The sequence below is a fragment of the Erpetoichthys calabaricus genome, chromosome 2, assembly GCF_900747795.2.
Source record: "Erpetoichthys calabaricus chromosome 2, fErpCal1.3, whole genome shotgun sequence".
NCBI classification, from domain to species: domain Eukaryota; kingdom Metazoa; phylum Chordata; class Cladistia; order Polypteriformes; family Polypteridae; genus Erpetoichthys; species Erpetoichthys calabaricus.
The window spans coordinates 6,004,965-6,022,356 of NC_041395.2; the positions used below are offsets into that span (position 1 = coordinate 6,004,965).

Genomic DNA, 17,392 nt, shown 5'->3' on the forward strand with positions numbered 1-17,392 from the left:
AGGAGGTGGTCATCTCACATTTTTATTTTTTTGTGGTTGGTGAGCATTTTTTCTGTGTGATTTGATTTAAAATGTGTTTCTTTTTTCAGTATGCTTTTATTGTTATTCAAGTAAAAATGTGTGTGTATTCCTCTTGCTGTTAATTAATTATTTTTTTTAATTATTAATCAGTGCCACATTTTCCCACCCACTAATACCTGCAACTGACTCCTTTAAAACACCTTAGCACCATTGGTCTGTATACCCAATCTGGCTTACTGAGCAATTGCTTAATAAAAACAAAAAAAACATTTTATTATTTGATTATTAAACGTTGTGTCATCTGTGTCATACCTGGTGTCATGGATTGTGGACTATCTTACAGACAGACCTCCGTATGTGCGTTTCGGGAACTGCAGGTCTGACATTGTGGTCAGCAGCACAGGAGCACCGCAGGGGACTGTACTTTCTCCGGTCCTGTTCAGCCTATATACATCGGACTTCCAATACAACTCGGAGTCCTGCCATGTGCAAAAGTTTGCTGATGACACTGCTATCATGGGCTGCATCAGGAGTGGGCAGGAGGAGGAGTATAGGAACCTAATCAAGGACTTTGTTAAATGGTGCGACTCAAACCACCTACACCTGAACACCAGCAAAACAAGGAGCTGGTGGTGACTTTTAGGAGGACCAGGCCCCTCATGGACCCCGTGATCATCAGAGGTGACTGTGTGCAGAGGGTTCAGACCTATAAATACCTGGGAGTGCAGCTGGATAATAAACTGGACTGGACTGCCAATACTGATGCTCTGTGCAAGAGAGGACAGAGCTGACTATACTTCCTTAGAAGGCTGGCGTCCTTCAACATCTGTAATAAGATGCTGCAGATGTTGTATCAGATGGTTGTGGCGAGGGCCCTCTTCTGCGTGGTGGTGTGCTGAGGAGGCAGCATTAAGAAGAAGGACACCTCACACCTGGACAAACTGGTGAGTAAGGCAGGCTCTATTGTTGGCATGGAGCTGGACAGTTTGATATCCGTGGCAGAGTGACGGGCGCTGAGCAGACTCCTGTCAATCATGGAGAATCCATTGCATCCACTGAACAGGATCATCTCCAGACAGAGGAGCAGCTTCAGCGACAGACTGCTGTCACTGTCCTGCTTCACTGACAGACTGAGGAGATCGTTCCTCCATCACACTATGTGACTCTTCAGTTCCACCGGGGGGGTAAACGTTAACATTATACAAAGTTATTGTCTGTTTTACTTGCATTTTTATCACTCTTTAATTTAATATTGTTTTTGTATCAGTATGCTGCTGCTGGAGTATGGGAATTTCCCCTTGGGATTAATAAAGTGTCTGTTTGAAAACAGGTATATTTAATGTAGTATAATTCCCAGTAATAACATTTCTGCAGTATTTTTTTTTCAGTATACAGCTTGGTCCTAATTTAAATTCAAAAATCTTCTATCCAAGAGGAGACAGAAAAAAGACAGAAGGGGGCGCCATTGCATTAGTTTATTCATGCAGTTGTTTTAGTTACTGAAATGCCTTGGCTGCTCACCATATACTGCTTATTATACTGTAGTTTTTGCCAAAAAAATGATTGATTTATCTTTCGGTTAAATAATTATTTACTTTGAATATCTGACATGATGATATTCAGTCACTTCATTGGCTCCCAATTCACCTCCATATTGAATACAAACCAGTGTATTCATGGAACTGCTCCACAATACCTTAAGGAACTCCTTATATTACAACCCACTACAAGAAAGCTCTGTTTTGCAAATACCCACCACCTTCGCCCCAGCCCCCCCCCCCCCCGTGTCCAAACTTCTTACAATAGGTGACCAAGCATTTGCAGCCACGCGCTCCACAGCTCTGGAATGAGAACTTGAGAACACAGCAGACTGTGTGCTGTATTAAAAAACAGTTAAAGACTTTTCTATTTAGGAAAGCATATTAACAAGAATTCTATAATTATTTTTGTTTTATCTCTGTTTTTATCTTGTTTTGTCTTTGTTAAAAATTTTTATGTAGCACTTTGAGATTTACAAATAATGTAAAGTGCGTTATAAATAAAATATTATTATTATTTTTATTTTGTTTAAAACAGCTGGATTAAAGTTGTTCCCACGTGACCAGCTGGTGTTCTTTATTATGTGGGTAATACATTTTAATAAATAGTGAGAATGGTTTACATTTCTTTTTTTTCTCTCCTCTCCTTCTAGTGGACAGAGTTTACAGATAGGACATTAGCGAGGTGCCCACACTGCAGAAAAGTGTAAGTGCAGTTTTTGTTTTTTCTGAGTATTTCTCCTCACTCTCTGATAAAGACCACCCTGCTAAAACCTTTTTGTTTCTAACTTTATCTTTCACATGAAATTACCTGTGGATGGCAGGAGAATTTGAGGGCTTTTGTGGTATTCCTCTTCACCCGGAATAATGCCAAGAGGGCATAAATGATACACACAACATTCAAGTGTCCTAAAATCATTTATTTCTATTGCAGATTTTCAATGTGCATTTTTGGGATACACCGTGTTTAGTCCAGCTATTCCTGATTTGCAGTTTCACATTAGTTTGTGATACTGGTTTGTGTCCCTTCTAGCGCATTGTGGTTTCTTATCTCTGAAGTAATTTAATGCTTGTGGTGGAAGACTTCCTTATATTTGGCATTGTTCACAGCTAGAGCTAAACTCTTTTAAGTGAGAGTGTGTATTACTTAACACTAAGCTGTGGTAGTCATAAAATTAAAGTAGAGCCTGTCCAGATGGTATATTTCATACTTTTATTTTGAATACCGTGTTTGCTGTGCCTGTGCATGTATGCCTTGAACATCAGCCTTATTTGTATGTTTGCAGGTCCTCAATTGGTAGACGGTACCCAAGGAAGAGATGTCTCTGGTGTTTTCTTCTGGGTCTTCTTTTTGCTGTCACTGCTGGTGGCCTTGTTGTAAGTTAAAGTTCTTTTTCTTATGTCATTGCTTCCCAAACACGGTCCTGGGGACCCACTGTGGCTGCAGGTTTTTGTTCCAACCAGATTCATAATCAGTGATCACCTGATAACACTGATCTCATTTAATTAGCTGGTATTATTATTTTCCTCTTATTCTACATTCAGAAAAGCACAGAAGCATGATTTTTTACATTTATAAGACATTTAGAAATATTTCTGCTTTTGCTATAGATTTAAATGCTTAACTCTCCTTTGTTGATTTCATTATATTTTGCCTTTTCTCTGTGCAGTTTTCCCCCTTCGTTGTATGTTATTAATGACAATTAAAAATGAGCAGAGCAGACTCCCAGGCAAACAACACTGAATAATCAAAGGCTGCAACTACTTTAGCGTCAGACCCACTAATTAGTAAATAATGGATTAATTAAACAATTAGAACACCTGGAACAGAAGAATGAAAATCAAAGAAAAAAATACATTATTCCCATATAACTGTGTGGTACACTTAAATATATATATATATATATATATATATATATATATATATATATAATTTACCAAACTTAGTTTTCTAATTTCTATATTGTTCCTAAAACACTAACTTGGGAAATAACACATCACTTAATTAGCCCAGGAGTCCAATTAAAAACAGAAGCTGATTAGAACAAAAACCTGTAGCCACAGTGGGTCCCCAGGACCGAGTTTGGGAAGCACTGTCTTATGTCATTTATTTGTGTCAGTGAGGGTTGCTGGTCCACTCTCCACCTCTGATTCGCCATGTAGCCCCAATAAGACACTTGAAGGTTATGTTCGTAATTTTTCAAAGCAAAGTTATTTCTTTGCAGTCAAGGTGTACAGTTGTGGCTAAAAGTTTTCAGAATAACACAAGTGTTGGTTTTCACATCGTTTGCTGCTTCAGTGTTTTTAGATCTTTTTGTCAGATGTTTCTTATGGTGTACTGAAGTAGAATTACAAGCATTTCCTAAGTTTCAAAGACTTTTATTGACAATTGCGTTAAGTTTATGTGCAGAGTCCATATCTGCAGTGTTTGCCCTTCTTTCTTTTTCAAGACTTCTGCAATTCACCCTGGCAGGCTGTCAGTCCATCAACTTCTGGGCCAAATCCTGACTGATGGCAGCTACTCATTCTTGGCATAATCAATGCTTGGAGTTGGTCAGAATTGGTGGGTTTTTGTTTGTCCACCCACCTCTTGAGGATTGACCACAAGTTCTCAATGGGATTAAGGGATACCACACTGCCGACTTGAACATCACATAAAGGGATCATTTTCCTGCAGATCATCTAATGTACTCTACCTAATTTTCTGAATGAAATGTCCTGACATTACACTCTATGTGGGAGAAACTGGACAAACACTCCACCAGAGAATGAATTTACACAGTTTCCACATTAAACATGGCAACACAGATGTTCCTGTAGCGGCCCACTTCAACAGCCATGGACACTGTAAGAGGGAGTTTAAAGTCACTGTGCTTGTGGGCAACTTCAAAACACAACAAGAGAGCAAAGAATGGGAAGTTAAACTAATGCTAAAATTTAATACTTTACAACATGGATTGAATAGAGACAAGAGTTTTATGACCAGATATGAAGATTGTTTACATCTCTCAGAATGACAGACAGCCTGTCTACAGACCCACATTGTTTTGAAAAAACTCATTACAAACTTCAAAAGACTTTGTTGGACAGTCATCTTATCCAGAGATCTTGTCAATACATTGTTCTTTTCTCTCTTGTTAAATTAACCCTAGCCTGAATGAATCTATTATTTTTTTACATTTAAAATTTCTCATTTAAAGATTTACCAATGTTGTTTCTTGTCCTAGAGTGTGTATATAAACATAGGGAACTTCCGTTTCCGTATTCCATCTCGCCTGAAGAAGGGGCCTGAGTTGCCTCGAAAGCTTGCATATTGTAATCTTGTTAGTTAGCCAATAAAAGGTGTCATTTTGCTTGGCTTTTCTCTACATTCATAATGGCTAACACGTTACAACACCCTAGTACTATATATATATATATATATATATATATATATATATATATATATATATATATATATATATATATATATACACACCCTAGGTTCTTGTCTATAAGCCGGACTCGTGTATAAGCCGGAGACCAAAAATCATACAAATTTTTAAAATAAAATCTTATCATAGATAAGCCGGACTCATGGATAAGCCGAACGTACTATAACCTATAACTAATAGAAGGGAGGGAGGTCAGTGGTCTCACTCGCACCCATTTAATTTCTTTAAGGGGGGAGAGAGTGTGAGATATTGGCGTCTCTCTCACTCCCCGCATGGCGCGGTTGGAGCGGCCGGAGCGCGTTCTTTCTGCTCTGGGCGTCGCCGAGTCAACACACGCGCGCGTAGCCGTCATTTAAATTGTGATTTTATATGTAAGCATATTTAAATATATATCGCGGATTTTTTGCTGGTTCGTGGATTTCTGCGGACAATGGGTCTTTTAATTTCTGGTACATGCTTCCTCAGTTGGTTTGCCCAGTTGATTTCATACAAGGGACGCTATTGGCAGATGGCTGAGAAGCTAGATTGCTTACTTTTCTCTCTCTCTTGCGCTGACTATCTGTGATCCTGACGTATGGGGATTGAGCAGGGGGGCTGTTCGCACACCTAGACGATACAGACGCTCGTCTAAAAATGCTGAAAGATTATCTTCACGTTGCTATCTTTTGTGCAGCTGCTTCCTGAAACGACATGCTGCACTGGTGCTTCGCATACTTAAAAGCTCGAAGGGCACGTATTGGTTTTTGACTGAAAAACAAACTCTCTCTCCCCCCCCCCCCCCCCCCACCTCCCCCCCCTTCTCCTGACAGGGGGGGTGTGAGCTGCCGCCTTCAACAGCTTTGTGCCGCGGTGCTTCGCATACTTAAAAGCCAAACAGCCCTATTGATTTGTTTGCTAGAGATTGTTTTCTCTATCTCTCTGACATTCTGTGCTCCTGACTCGCACTCCTTTTAATTGTGAGACAGAACTGTCATCTCTGTCTTGTCATGGAGCACAGTTTAAACTTTTGAAAAAGAGATAAATGTTTGTTTGCAGTGTTTGAATAACGTTCCTGTCTCTCTACAACCTCCTGTGTTTCTGCGCAAATCTGTGACCCAAGCATGACAATATAAAAATAACCATATAAACATATGGTTTCTACTTCGCGGATTTTTTTATTTCGCGGGTGGCTCTGGAACGCAACCCCCGCGATGGAGGAGGGATTACTGTATAAGCCGGACTTATGTATAAGCCGATATTCTATTTTTTCATTTTCACAACTTTTTTCCTTAGATAAGCCGCGGCTTATAGACAAGAACTTAGGGTATATATAATATACTGTCCTTAATAATTTTTTGTCCATTTTCAAATACTGATCAGTGCATCTTCTTCCCTGACTACCTTAAGAACCCTATTTTATAGTCCTGTGATTATCACAGCTGCCTGGAAAGATTTGTCTGCTTGGCCTCATTTACAAAGTCTTATTTATGCATTGGAATAAAGTATCTTGGTAAGATGAATAAATGAATGCTAAATATAAGTGTAATAAAAGCCACCAGGCTCACAGATCTCATTGCTGCATTACTCACTAGTTGCTTTTCAACTCTGGTTACAGCGTTATTCTTGATTTCTTATCTTTCTCTCTTTTGTTTCTTGCAGGCTGGCACATGGAAACCTGCTCAAAAATATGGAGGCATTTATGCATCTTGGGCTGTGGTGATGCTGCTGGCCCTCATTTGTTTAGGCCGTGGCTGCTATTGGGCTTGTATGAGGGTCAGTCAGCCTGTTCAGAACTTCTCATAGAACCTGAACAAATGTGATTTGTTAGGCTGGAGGTATCAGAGAACAACGTAAGGGAAGAGAGCAGTCTCATTGCACCTTTTTTTTTTCTCCCCAGTGGTAAGATGTCATTGTCGGTGAACAAAAACCCATTCCTTTAGTCTTTTCATTCTCAGCAATTTAAAAGTCCTGAACCCAACATCCCTCGGATTTCTCTACCAAAAAGGTCATGCATATCGTGTCACATACTGTTGGAGTTGTCCGGTACCCTAAGCCGTTCTTCAGTTCTTGTATCCATGTATTGCCCACCTGCTTTTGAAGGCTGCTCTTTATGGTTCAGTTTGTTTTCTACGCCAATGTTTCACCTACAGATATGGACATATCCACCAATTACTTTATTAAGGGCAGAAAAATCACACAAACATCCACGAGTTCCTGTTGGTCAGCCTGGATCAGCCCCTCTGTTCAGTTGTGGTGTCAGTTTGTGGCGTTTAGTTTAGAGCTGTTGGCAGAGCCAGAGTTGTGTAATAAGTGACACAATTAGGCATCTCATGTGTCAAAATGTAAATAAAATGGGCATTATTTTTATTAAGTTTTAAAATATGTAAAATTCCTGCTTTCACTAGAAAGCAACAAAGATGGAAGGTGTACGTATGTTTTATGAAGAATGACATTTGCTATGAATGATACTTCATATCCGTCCTTTATTATTCATCCGTACAAACCCTTTAATGAAAGTCGAATCTATTTTTAATATGCAGTAATGTCTTTTTTTTAACAATTACCATTTGTATAATGGATGTAGTCTTACTACTCGCGTATTGCACTAAAAGCGATTGACTTGATTTGCTGCGTTGGCACCTGTCCCACCCAGCGTTTCTTTAACACTTTCTGTTGCTGACGGGTTGGACTGATCAATTTTTAACGACTCTCAAAAGCTTAGATCCACTTGGACAGTCCCCCGTCAGATGAATTTTTAGCTGTCGGCAAAACTCTTTGTAGGTTTTTCGGTAGCATTAGAAGGTCCGTTCATGTTTCACTTTTTAAAGGCTCAATTTATGAAAGAGCCAATGAGATCAGAAGACAACAAGCAAAACTTTCTTAAATTCCTTCCCCTTTATTGTACGTTTACCGGTGGTTTTATAATTGCTGCCTGGCTGGTTTGAAAATTGGTCAACATTATCGGCACCCTTACATTTTATCTACAATATAGTGAGAAATAATTGGAAAGTACAGTATATCATCATAATCATATTTGAAGCGTGTTCAAAGGTATAAAACAAACAAAGACATCAGTGCAACTCGGTTGTAGTACTTTAGGAGGAAAATAAAGCAAATCTGACCTGGATATGATTATTGGCAGTGATGATGGCCTCCATAGGATTCTCATAGCCACCCATAAGTTTCACACGTCTGTCTGCCAGTAGTAGGATTTGTTCCATTTCAGTAGTGCTTCCAGGATTCATTTTACTAATGGTGGATTTCAGCCCTTTCATTTGGCTCTCAGTTGGATTCATAGCTAGTCAGTTTTAACCACTGGATGTATTGTCCTGCTGGAGGACCCATAACCTTTGACCCAGACCTTGCTTTCTGACTCTGGGTAGCACATTTAATGACGAATTGGCATTTCCTCTGACTTCATGATTCTTTTAGTAAGTTAAAGGCCTCCATTTTCTGAGGCAGCAAGCCAACCCCAGAACATTATGGAATTTCCACCATGTTTAACTTCTGTTCCTTAAAGGCTTAATATCTTTACCTATACACGTATAGCTGGTCTACATTGCCAAAGAGGCCAATTTTGGTTTCAGCTATCCACAGAACATTTTTCCCAAATGTATTGTGGTTTCTCAAGATATGTATAGGAAAAGGTCAGGTCGTCCTTTTTGATTTTTTGATTCAATATATTTTGTTATTTGTCTTTTCATATGACCATTGGGGGTGATGCTCAGCCATTGTGCAGCATCCCTGGGGCATTTCTCTAGTTAAGGTCCTTGCTCAAGGGTCCAATTGAGGTTAATCCCTTCTGGCAGTAACGGGCTTTGAAGTAGCAACCCCCTTGGGTATCCGCATTTATTGTTTAGTGCGCAGTATATGGAGTTGGAGCTGCTTGAAACCACCTCTCCAGATTGCTTTAAGTCATCTCTGAGCTCTTCAGATGTCATTGTATGTGGTGTTCTCTTCTTTTCAACAGTTCATGTTAACCTTGAAAGACTTCTTGGATTCACTTTCCTCTTCCCAACACATCCTGGGAGGTTTTTGACAGTCCCATGAGCAGGAAACTTCTTACTACGATTGCAAACTGTAGACACAAAATCCCAAGGTCTTTGGAGATGTTTGTGTACCCTTTTTGGCATTTTTATGTTTGGTCATAAGGACTTTTCTGACTTGTCTCAGGCAGATCTCTTGTCATCACCTTTGTGATAAAGGAACAGGGTTTAAACATTAAAGCCATCATTCATTGGTTAATTCAAGTCATGTGAGTACTTAACCCTTGGTTTCATTGCCATGGGGATAGAGTCCTTTAGTTCAAGCTGATTTAATTTGTTCATAAGGGTGCCAATAATCATGGCCAGGTTGTTTTGTTTCTCAGAGATGACTGTACCTGAGTTGCACTGACATCTTGTTTTTGTTGTATCCCTTTGAATGTATTAGGATGGTGTAAAGTTGGTGTATTTCCAGTTCTTTCTCAAGATATTGTACATAACATGCCAATGATGTTGACCACAACTGTACTTGTTTTCTGTCAACTCTTCCGGCTTTTAGTGTTGCCCCTTTGCCATGGTGAAACGTGGCATTGCCAGCACGGTTTGCTATTGCTGTATCAGTGTGACACTTAGAGCACACGGCAGCAGTGCGTTCTCTACATTTCAGCATTTCCTAACCGTTACCAGCTCTGATGTTGAGCAGATGAAGCACGTGTGTAGCTCTGCTGTGAGCCGAGACCTTCCTTGGATGGGATGTGAACCAAAATGCACTAAGAATAAAGCCGGTGGGCAAAATTCACATTTCGAGAAATTGAAGTATACTGGCAGGCCAAGACTTTGCTAGCCAGCACTTCGTATGACATTTCAGTTGAAGAATAAAAGAAGCAAAGTACACCATTTTCTTTTTTTCAGAGTGCACTAGAACGTGTCATTTTGCACAAAATTACAAATGAAATGTTAAGTTCTTTTATTAATTTATTTGGATAACTTTTTTTTTTTTTTTCAAGCTTTAGTGTAACAGTTCCTACTTTATTAAAAATTACGTAGGATTCAAATTTTACAATATGTAGATGGCTTTCATGAAATTTGCACAAGATTTGAATATGTGGCTGACTGTGTTCTCGAGGGCAGTTTAGACAAAATTATAAATGAAGGAGTTCAATCTAAAAGAATTCATTGTGACAGCAGGGACACTTAAGTGGTCTTGCAGTGACGAGAAAACGTTTACAGTGGAATTAATGGGTAAAGATTCGAGGAGCCTCAAGAAGGGCCGCACAAATGGTTCATGCAGAGACCCCTCAGAATTGGAGTTTATTGGGAAGTGCTTTTAAAACCTACAACCCCTGGCAAAAATGATGGAATCAGCACTCTTAGAGGATGTCTGTTGCCAAAAAGACAAATTACAGATGTGACACAAAGCTATTTTATTCAACAGCTGAACATTCTGGAATTGTAAAATGTACCTCCAAAAATTAAATTAAATTGTAATTAATGGCCAATTTTTTGTTCAAACCAAGTAGAGGAAAAAAATGATGGAATCATTAATCACACAAAATTCGAATTAGTACTTTGTTGCACCTCCTTTGGTTTTTATGACAGCTTGAATTCTTTGAGGCATGGACTTCACTAATAAAAATCAATATTCTTCATCAATCAGGTGCCAGCTTTCTTGTATAGCAGTTGACAGATCAGCTTTGCAGATTGGAGCTTCGTCATCGGCCATTCCCCCCACACAATTTTCCACATTAAATTTTCGATCAGGTTGAGACCTGGAATGTTTGCTGGCCATATCATTGAGTTGATTTGCCTTTACTGAAGAAAAGTTTGAAAGCTCTTTGCTTTTTGGCAAGAGGTATTATCATCCTGAAAAATGACTTCATCCTCACCATGCCTACTTTCGGTTGATGGAATGAGAAAACCGTCCAAAATTTCATTGTACGCCTGTGTGTTTACTGTAGGACTCCTTTACCTGACATTCAACCCCATATAAGCAATGCCTGTGGAAATTTGTTTTATTTCTTCAGGCAGTCCTCTTTATACGTTTCATTGGATCGACACCAAATAAAAGTTCGAGAGTCATCTCCGTGGCCAGTGCAGATTTGCGGTTCATTATTACTTCCATCCAATCATTCACAGTCCATGGCTGCTTCTCTTTAGCCCACTGTTTCCTTCTGTTTAGGCGTTAATGATGGTTTACGTTTGGCTTTTGTGTATTTATGTCCCGTTTGATTCAGCCAGTTTCTTCCGGTTCACTCACAAATATTGACTCCTGTTTCTGCCCGTTTGTGTTTTTCATTTCTATTGTTTTGCATTTTCCAGGCATAATTGCTTCGAGTTTTTTGTCCTGGCGCTTTGATGTCTTACCAGGATATTTCCCTTTGCTGCCTTCCCCATTTTGTTTGTTCTTGCTCCACAGTTGAATGGGAACAACCAACATTTTTTGCCACACTCCCTGTTGAAGTACCTTGAAGGAGTTTTATGATCCTTTCCATTGTTTTAACTGACAGCTCTTTTGTTGGGGCCGTGTTTGCTGCCAATCAGTCCGGTGTCACAGTTCAGTGAGGTCTGCAAGCACTTGCTTTGAACTGCACTCTCATTGGCCAGTTTAGACTGTTTTACAAATGCAGATTACCAGGTGATTCCAACATTTCTTCCTCATCCTTGCATGATTACATTTTTCCTTTGCTTGGTCTGAACAAAACACATACCATTAATTACAAGAGTTTCATTTTTTTTGAGGTATAAAATAGTTTTGTGTCACATCTGTGATTTGTTTTTTGGCCACAAAGTAAAACCACTAAATGAACCTCCGACGAGAGTAGTGATACCATCAGTTTTGCCAGTCAAACTTTCATCTTCATGCGTCTTCAGTACCTTGTAACTCCCATCATGAAATCACGAACAGGGATCCAGGCTGCCAAGCATTTACCCATAGTTCTCTGCGGCGTGTGCTTTGTTAGTTTTTTTTGGTTTGTTTTTTTGAAGGCCATCCCCTTTGAGAAGAGCACAATTCCCCCCTTTGTCCTCTTGCCCAGCCTTATACTCTGCCAAATGAGCTCCTGGTGACAGTTACCATGGAGTCGATGATTTGTCTTCTGCTGTACATACACGGTATATCGATAGAATCGAGTCGTCTCGCTTTCTCTCCTGACGGATTCTGTTGTGCGCCCGATCAGCTTGTACACTAACAGGAATTCCTTACTTGACGTAACCGTCCTCATGTACATACGAGCCAAGAGCCAGTCTGTAAATATCTGTATTTATTGGTCGTCTCAGTGTTGATTTGTTTTATTTTTATTTTTTTTTTCCCCTTTCCAATTGCTGCACTACATTATACAGAAAATTTGCTTTTGTTTTTAGTTTTTTAATTTTATTTTTTACATTGTTCAATGTTATTTTTTTAATTTGATTGATTAGCTGAATTGACTAATAATGACCTTTAATGATAAATGAAAACCTGGCATCAACATTAAATGGCTGTAGGTAATCATGACTTGTAAATATGTTACAAATAAACTGGAATCACAATTTTCTGTCACAAGTGGACTTCTGCATCTTTATACGAAGAACACAAATTACGCCGAAATGATCACCCCTGAGTCGTACATAAGCAGCAGCGGTGTGCCTGGCCTGAACCTCTGGGCTACTTCGATTCACAACTAAACGTTCCGGTTATGAAAAGCGTACACGTTTAACCTTGTGAAAGGTTTATCAGAACGAATATTGGAGGCATTTATTTGAAAAGGAAATGAGAATGATGGCTGTTCATCTCCAGTTAGAATGAAAATTAGTCCAGTCCGCTCCATGAATACACAGACCGTAAAACTAAAGCTCCAACGTGGTGTTAGTCGACGCAGGTAATGTAAACTGCTGTTACTGTCTGTTGTTCAGTTACTGTTATGTTACCAAACACGTCTTTGGGCCTTCACAACACTTAGAAAGCATCAGTAAAGTGTGTGTTTATTTGTGCAGTGTGACCTGCTAACCAAACGTCACTTCAGGGTGGTCTGAGGTGGCCTAACTGAGATGCTTTTCTTTCGATGTTCCATATTTAGTGTCAGACCTGGGAATCCCTCAAGTAAATTTACCAGCGTGTCAATGCGCCACACAGCACAGACGTGAATGAAAGATCTACTGACGTTTTCGAAGTGTTATGAAGGTTGCAAGAAGCTTTCGTTAAATAAGAATAAATGAGTTGCAGTAGCTAAATTGTTACTGATATGTTAAGAGTGTGCATAATTAGATGTATAGTTTATGCATATGAGTGCACAATAATACAGGGAGATTCACTCGAAAGAGGCCCCCAATCTTCTGTTGTAACTCTGAACCCAAACAATCCGCTCTCTCTACCGTGATGTCTGTGTAATTGATTGCATGACATGCGATGCTGGAAATGGTTTCCGTTTTCTGCCAGACACATTTCGACGTGGCGCTCCATGTTCTTGAATGTCTTGGTGGGGGGGATAGCAGCAATTTGACGTCCTTCAAATCTTCCACAGTTGCAAGGCTTGTTCCGATTAGACTTCTCATTTGAGCAAACCCCAAAGCAAGAAGTCTGATGGTGTCAATTCCGGTTACCGTGGTGGCCAAAGCCCCTTTGAAATGACCCTGTTGCCAAAGAAGGACTCCATTTCTGCCGTTGCTTCCTCTTGCTGGAAGTAACCTTCCGTTAACTTGCGATCATCCAGTTGATTCTGACATTGCTTAAACGAATTGGTGACCCAATAGGTTGGCACCATGAAGATGTGCTGCTCATTACTGTGCACCACCGTCCTGATGAGAAGTCGAGTGACTGAGTGAAGGGTTATGGGCAGTATGCACCCCAAAGTTGCAAATGGTTGTTAAATGTCCCGACGGCTGTCTGGCGCCTACCTCATCGTGCCGATGCAGGGGCATCCCGGGCTTGTTCGAAGCTCCATTTGCTGAGGAGCACGTTGTTTCGTTCAGATTGCTTCATCTTAACGAGAGTTATTACAGAATATTTGGGGCCTCTTTCCAGTGCATCACACTGTATGTAAGTTAAGAATGAGCAGTGCCTTGCAAAAGTATTCGGGTTTGTCCTGTTTTGTCGCATTATAATCTGGAACTAAAATGGATTTTCATTTGGGTTTTGTGTAATAGACATAACAATTTAGTCCAAATTGTGGAATTGTATTCATTCCCTTTTGATATGAAACCCCTCAATAAGATCTGGTCCAGCCAGTGAGCTTCAGAAGTCCCATAATTAGTAGATTAGGGTCCAATCATCGTGTCACATTTACCTGTCACATAAGCCAATTCTAAAAAGGCTCCCAACTCTGCACCACCACTAGGCAAGTATCATGAAGACCGAGGGGCACTCCGAACAGGTAAGAGACAACATTGTGGAGACGTAGAGATTACGGTTGGGTTATTAAATATAATCCCACAGAGCACCTTTAAATCCATGATAACAACATGGAAAGAATATGACACTACTGCAAATCTACAGGGAGACCACCCATTCAGAACTCACAGACCGGGCAAGGAGGGCATTCATCAGAGAGGCAACAAAGACACCAAGGAGGACACTGAAGGAGCTACAGACACCCACAGCGGAGATGGGAGTTTCTGTCCACAGGACCACTTTAAGCCGTACACTCCACAGAGTGAGCCTTTATAGAAGAGGGAGCAGAAAAAAGATAGATAGATAGATCTTTATTGTCATTGTCACTTTTACAAAGGAACAACGAAATTGAAGGTGCAATCGACTCAGTGTGATGAATAAGAGTTAAAAAGACAAGAAGAGAGAAAAATAATAACAAACCGAATAGTAATAAATATACAAATTGCACTTGTTGACTTAAGGTCTATATTGCACATTGGAAGAATAATACGGAGCAGTTTTATTGTGAGTTCAGGGCCATGATTGCTTTTGGATAAAAGCTGTTTTTAAGGCGGTCTGTCCTAGTTTTCATAGCTCTGTATCTCTTGCCCGATGGTAAAAGCTGGAAGAGACAATGACCGGGATGTGATGAGTCCTGTGAAATGTCTATTGCTTTTTTGCGGCTTCGGGAGGTGTAGATTTGTTCCAGAGTAGGGAGGGTACAACCAATTGTTCTCTCCGCTGTCCTGACGACCCTGTGGAGCGCTTTCTTTTCTGAGGAAGTGCAGCTGCCGTACCACACACACAGTCCGTACGTGAGCACACTCTCAATGGAACAATGATAAAAAGCAAGGAGCAGATTTTTTGGGAGGTGGTTCTTTCTGAGAATTCTCAGAAAATACAGTCTCTGCTGCGCCTTCTTTAGCAGCTCCTTGGTGTTGGTGCTCCAGGTCAGGTCATCCTCCAGCTCCATACCCAGAAACCTGAACACCGGGACCCTCTCCACACAGGCCCCGCCAATGATGAGTGGCTGGATGTCAGTTTTGATTTTTTCTAAAGTCAATAACAAGCTCCTTTGTTTTTTTGTTGTTGAGGAGCAGGTTATTGACTGTGCACCACTCTGACAGTCGCTCCACCTCGTCCCTGTATGCCAGCTCACCCTCCTTGCCCGAGATGAGTCCGACCACCGTCGTGTCATCCGCAAACTTTACAATCTTGTTGCTATGGTGAGTGGGGACACAGTCATATGTGTAGAAGGTGTAGAGGAGCGGGCTGAGCACACAACCCTGCGGCGTCCCAGTGTTGAGGCTGAGAGCAGTGGATGTGTGGAGACCCAGCCTGACCCTCTGGGAGCGACCAGACAGGAAGTCCAGTATCCAACTGCAGGTGAGTGATGGAAGTCCCAGATCTGCCAGTTTGGACACCAGTCGTTGTGGGAGGATGGTGTTAAATGCCGAGCTGAAGTCTACAAAGAGCAGTCTGGCGTAACTCCCCTGCTGCTCCAGGTGGGTCAGGGCAGCATGAAGGGCTGTGGCCACAGCATCCTCCGTGGATCTCTTTGCTTTGTAAGCAAACTGAAATGGGTCCAGGTCTGCTGGCAGGCAGGCGATGATATGACTCCGCACCAGTTTCTCAAAGCACTTCATGATGACAGATGTGAGTGCCACTGGGCGGAAATCATTCAGACTGTTCATGTTGGATTTTTTCGGCAGCGGAACAATGATTGAGGACTTGAGGCAGGATGGGACAGTGGCCTGGGACAGGGACTGGTTGAAAATCCTGCTGAAGATTCCGGCCAGTTGATCTGCACAGTCTTTCAGCACCCGTCCAGCCACACCGTCGGGTCCTGCAGCCTTCCTCGGGTTCACCTTCCTCATCACCCACCTCACCTCACACTCTTCCACTGTGAGTATATTGCTGTTGTGAACAGGCTGTTGTGATGGAGCTGCTGTTGGTGTCGCCTCAAAGCGGGCAAAGAAGATGTTCAGCTCCTCTGCCAGAGAAGCGTCTCCCTCAGTGGCCAAGGAGTTGCTGGATTTGTAGCCGGTGATGTGCTGGACACCCTGCCACACCTGCCTGGTGTTGTTACTCCTCAGATGATCTTCTATCCTCCTGTATGCTGCCTTGGCCTCTCGGATGCCTCTCTTCAGGTTCGCTCTGGCTACACTGTAAAGAGCCCCATCCTCAGACCTGAAAGCAGTATTCCTAGCTTTCAGCAGACTCTGGACATCCCTCGTCATCCAGGGCTTCCTGTTAGGATAAATCCTTATGCGTCTATCCCTGGTGACGTTGTCCGTGCAGAACCTGATGTAATCCAGGACTGCCGTAGTGTGGTACTCCAAGTCTTGGTGATAGAAAACCTCCCAATCGGTTCTCTGAAAGCAGTCCTGCAACTGTTGGGAGGCCTCCTCGGTTCATATGGTAACAGTCCTGGTCATAATGGGAGCTTGTTTCCTGAGGGGAGTATATGCAGGGATTAGAAGCAGAGATGTATGATCAGACTGGCCAAGGTGTGCTAGGGGTTTAGCCCTATAGGCCTGTCTGATGTTTGTGTACAACTTGTCCAGTGTTTTTACTCCCCTGGTTGCACACTTTATGCGTTGAAGGAATTTGGGGAGAACTGCTTTCAGATCTGCATGATTGAAGTCCCCAGAAATGATGTGAACAGCCTCAGGATACTTGCTCTGTTTACTACTGATGGAGTCATGCAAAAGCCCCAGAGCCGAGTTAGCATTTGCATCTGGTGCTATGTACACAGCAAAAAGAAGAAAACACGTTTGGGGCATCCACAACATGCAGTTGGTCAAACTCCAAACACATGGAAGAAGGTTCTCTCCTCAAATGAGAGTCAAACTGAACTTTTGGCCATCATGGGAAGTGCCACCTGTAAGAGACATCCCCGTGAATACCATTCCCACCACATGGTGTATCCACATCATCACACGGGAATGGGGGAGAGAGAGACAGGAAAACTGGTCGAGATTGAAGGAACAATGGGTGGCACTAAGTACAGGGCAATTCCTGAGGTGGACTTATTTCAGTCTGCTGGAGCTTTGAGAACTGGGATGAAGGTTCACCTTCCAGCTGGCATAT

The 17,392-nt window shown here is 41.5% G+C and overlaps 1 protein-coding gene across 1 annotated transcript in view; it reads left to right on the plus strand.

The window, feature by feature from the left end:
* The window catches only part of pip4p1a (phosphatidylinositol-4,5-bisphosphate 4-phosphatase 1a), an 83,589-nt gene extending 71,487 nt beyond the window's left edge, over window positions 1-12,102 (plus strand). The window contains exons 5-7 of the mRNA XM_028825605.2: window positions 2,213-2,265; window positions 2,846-2,936; window positions 6,632-12,102. Coding sequence (XP_028681438.1) covers window positions 2,213-2,265; window positions 2,846-2,936; window positions 6,632-6,775 — 288 coding nt within the window. The 3' untranslated portion in view covers window positions 6,776-12,102. The remainder of the gene's footprint in view (window positions 1-2,212; window positions 2,266-2,845; window positions 2,937-6,631) is intronic.
* The last annotated feature ends 5,290 nt before the right edge of the window (window positions 12,103-17,392 follow it).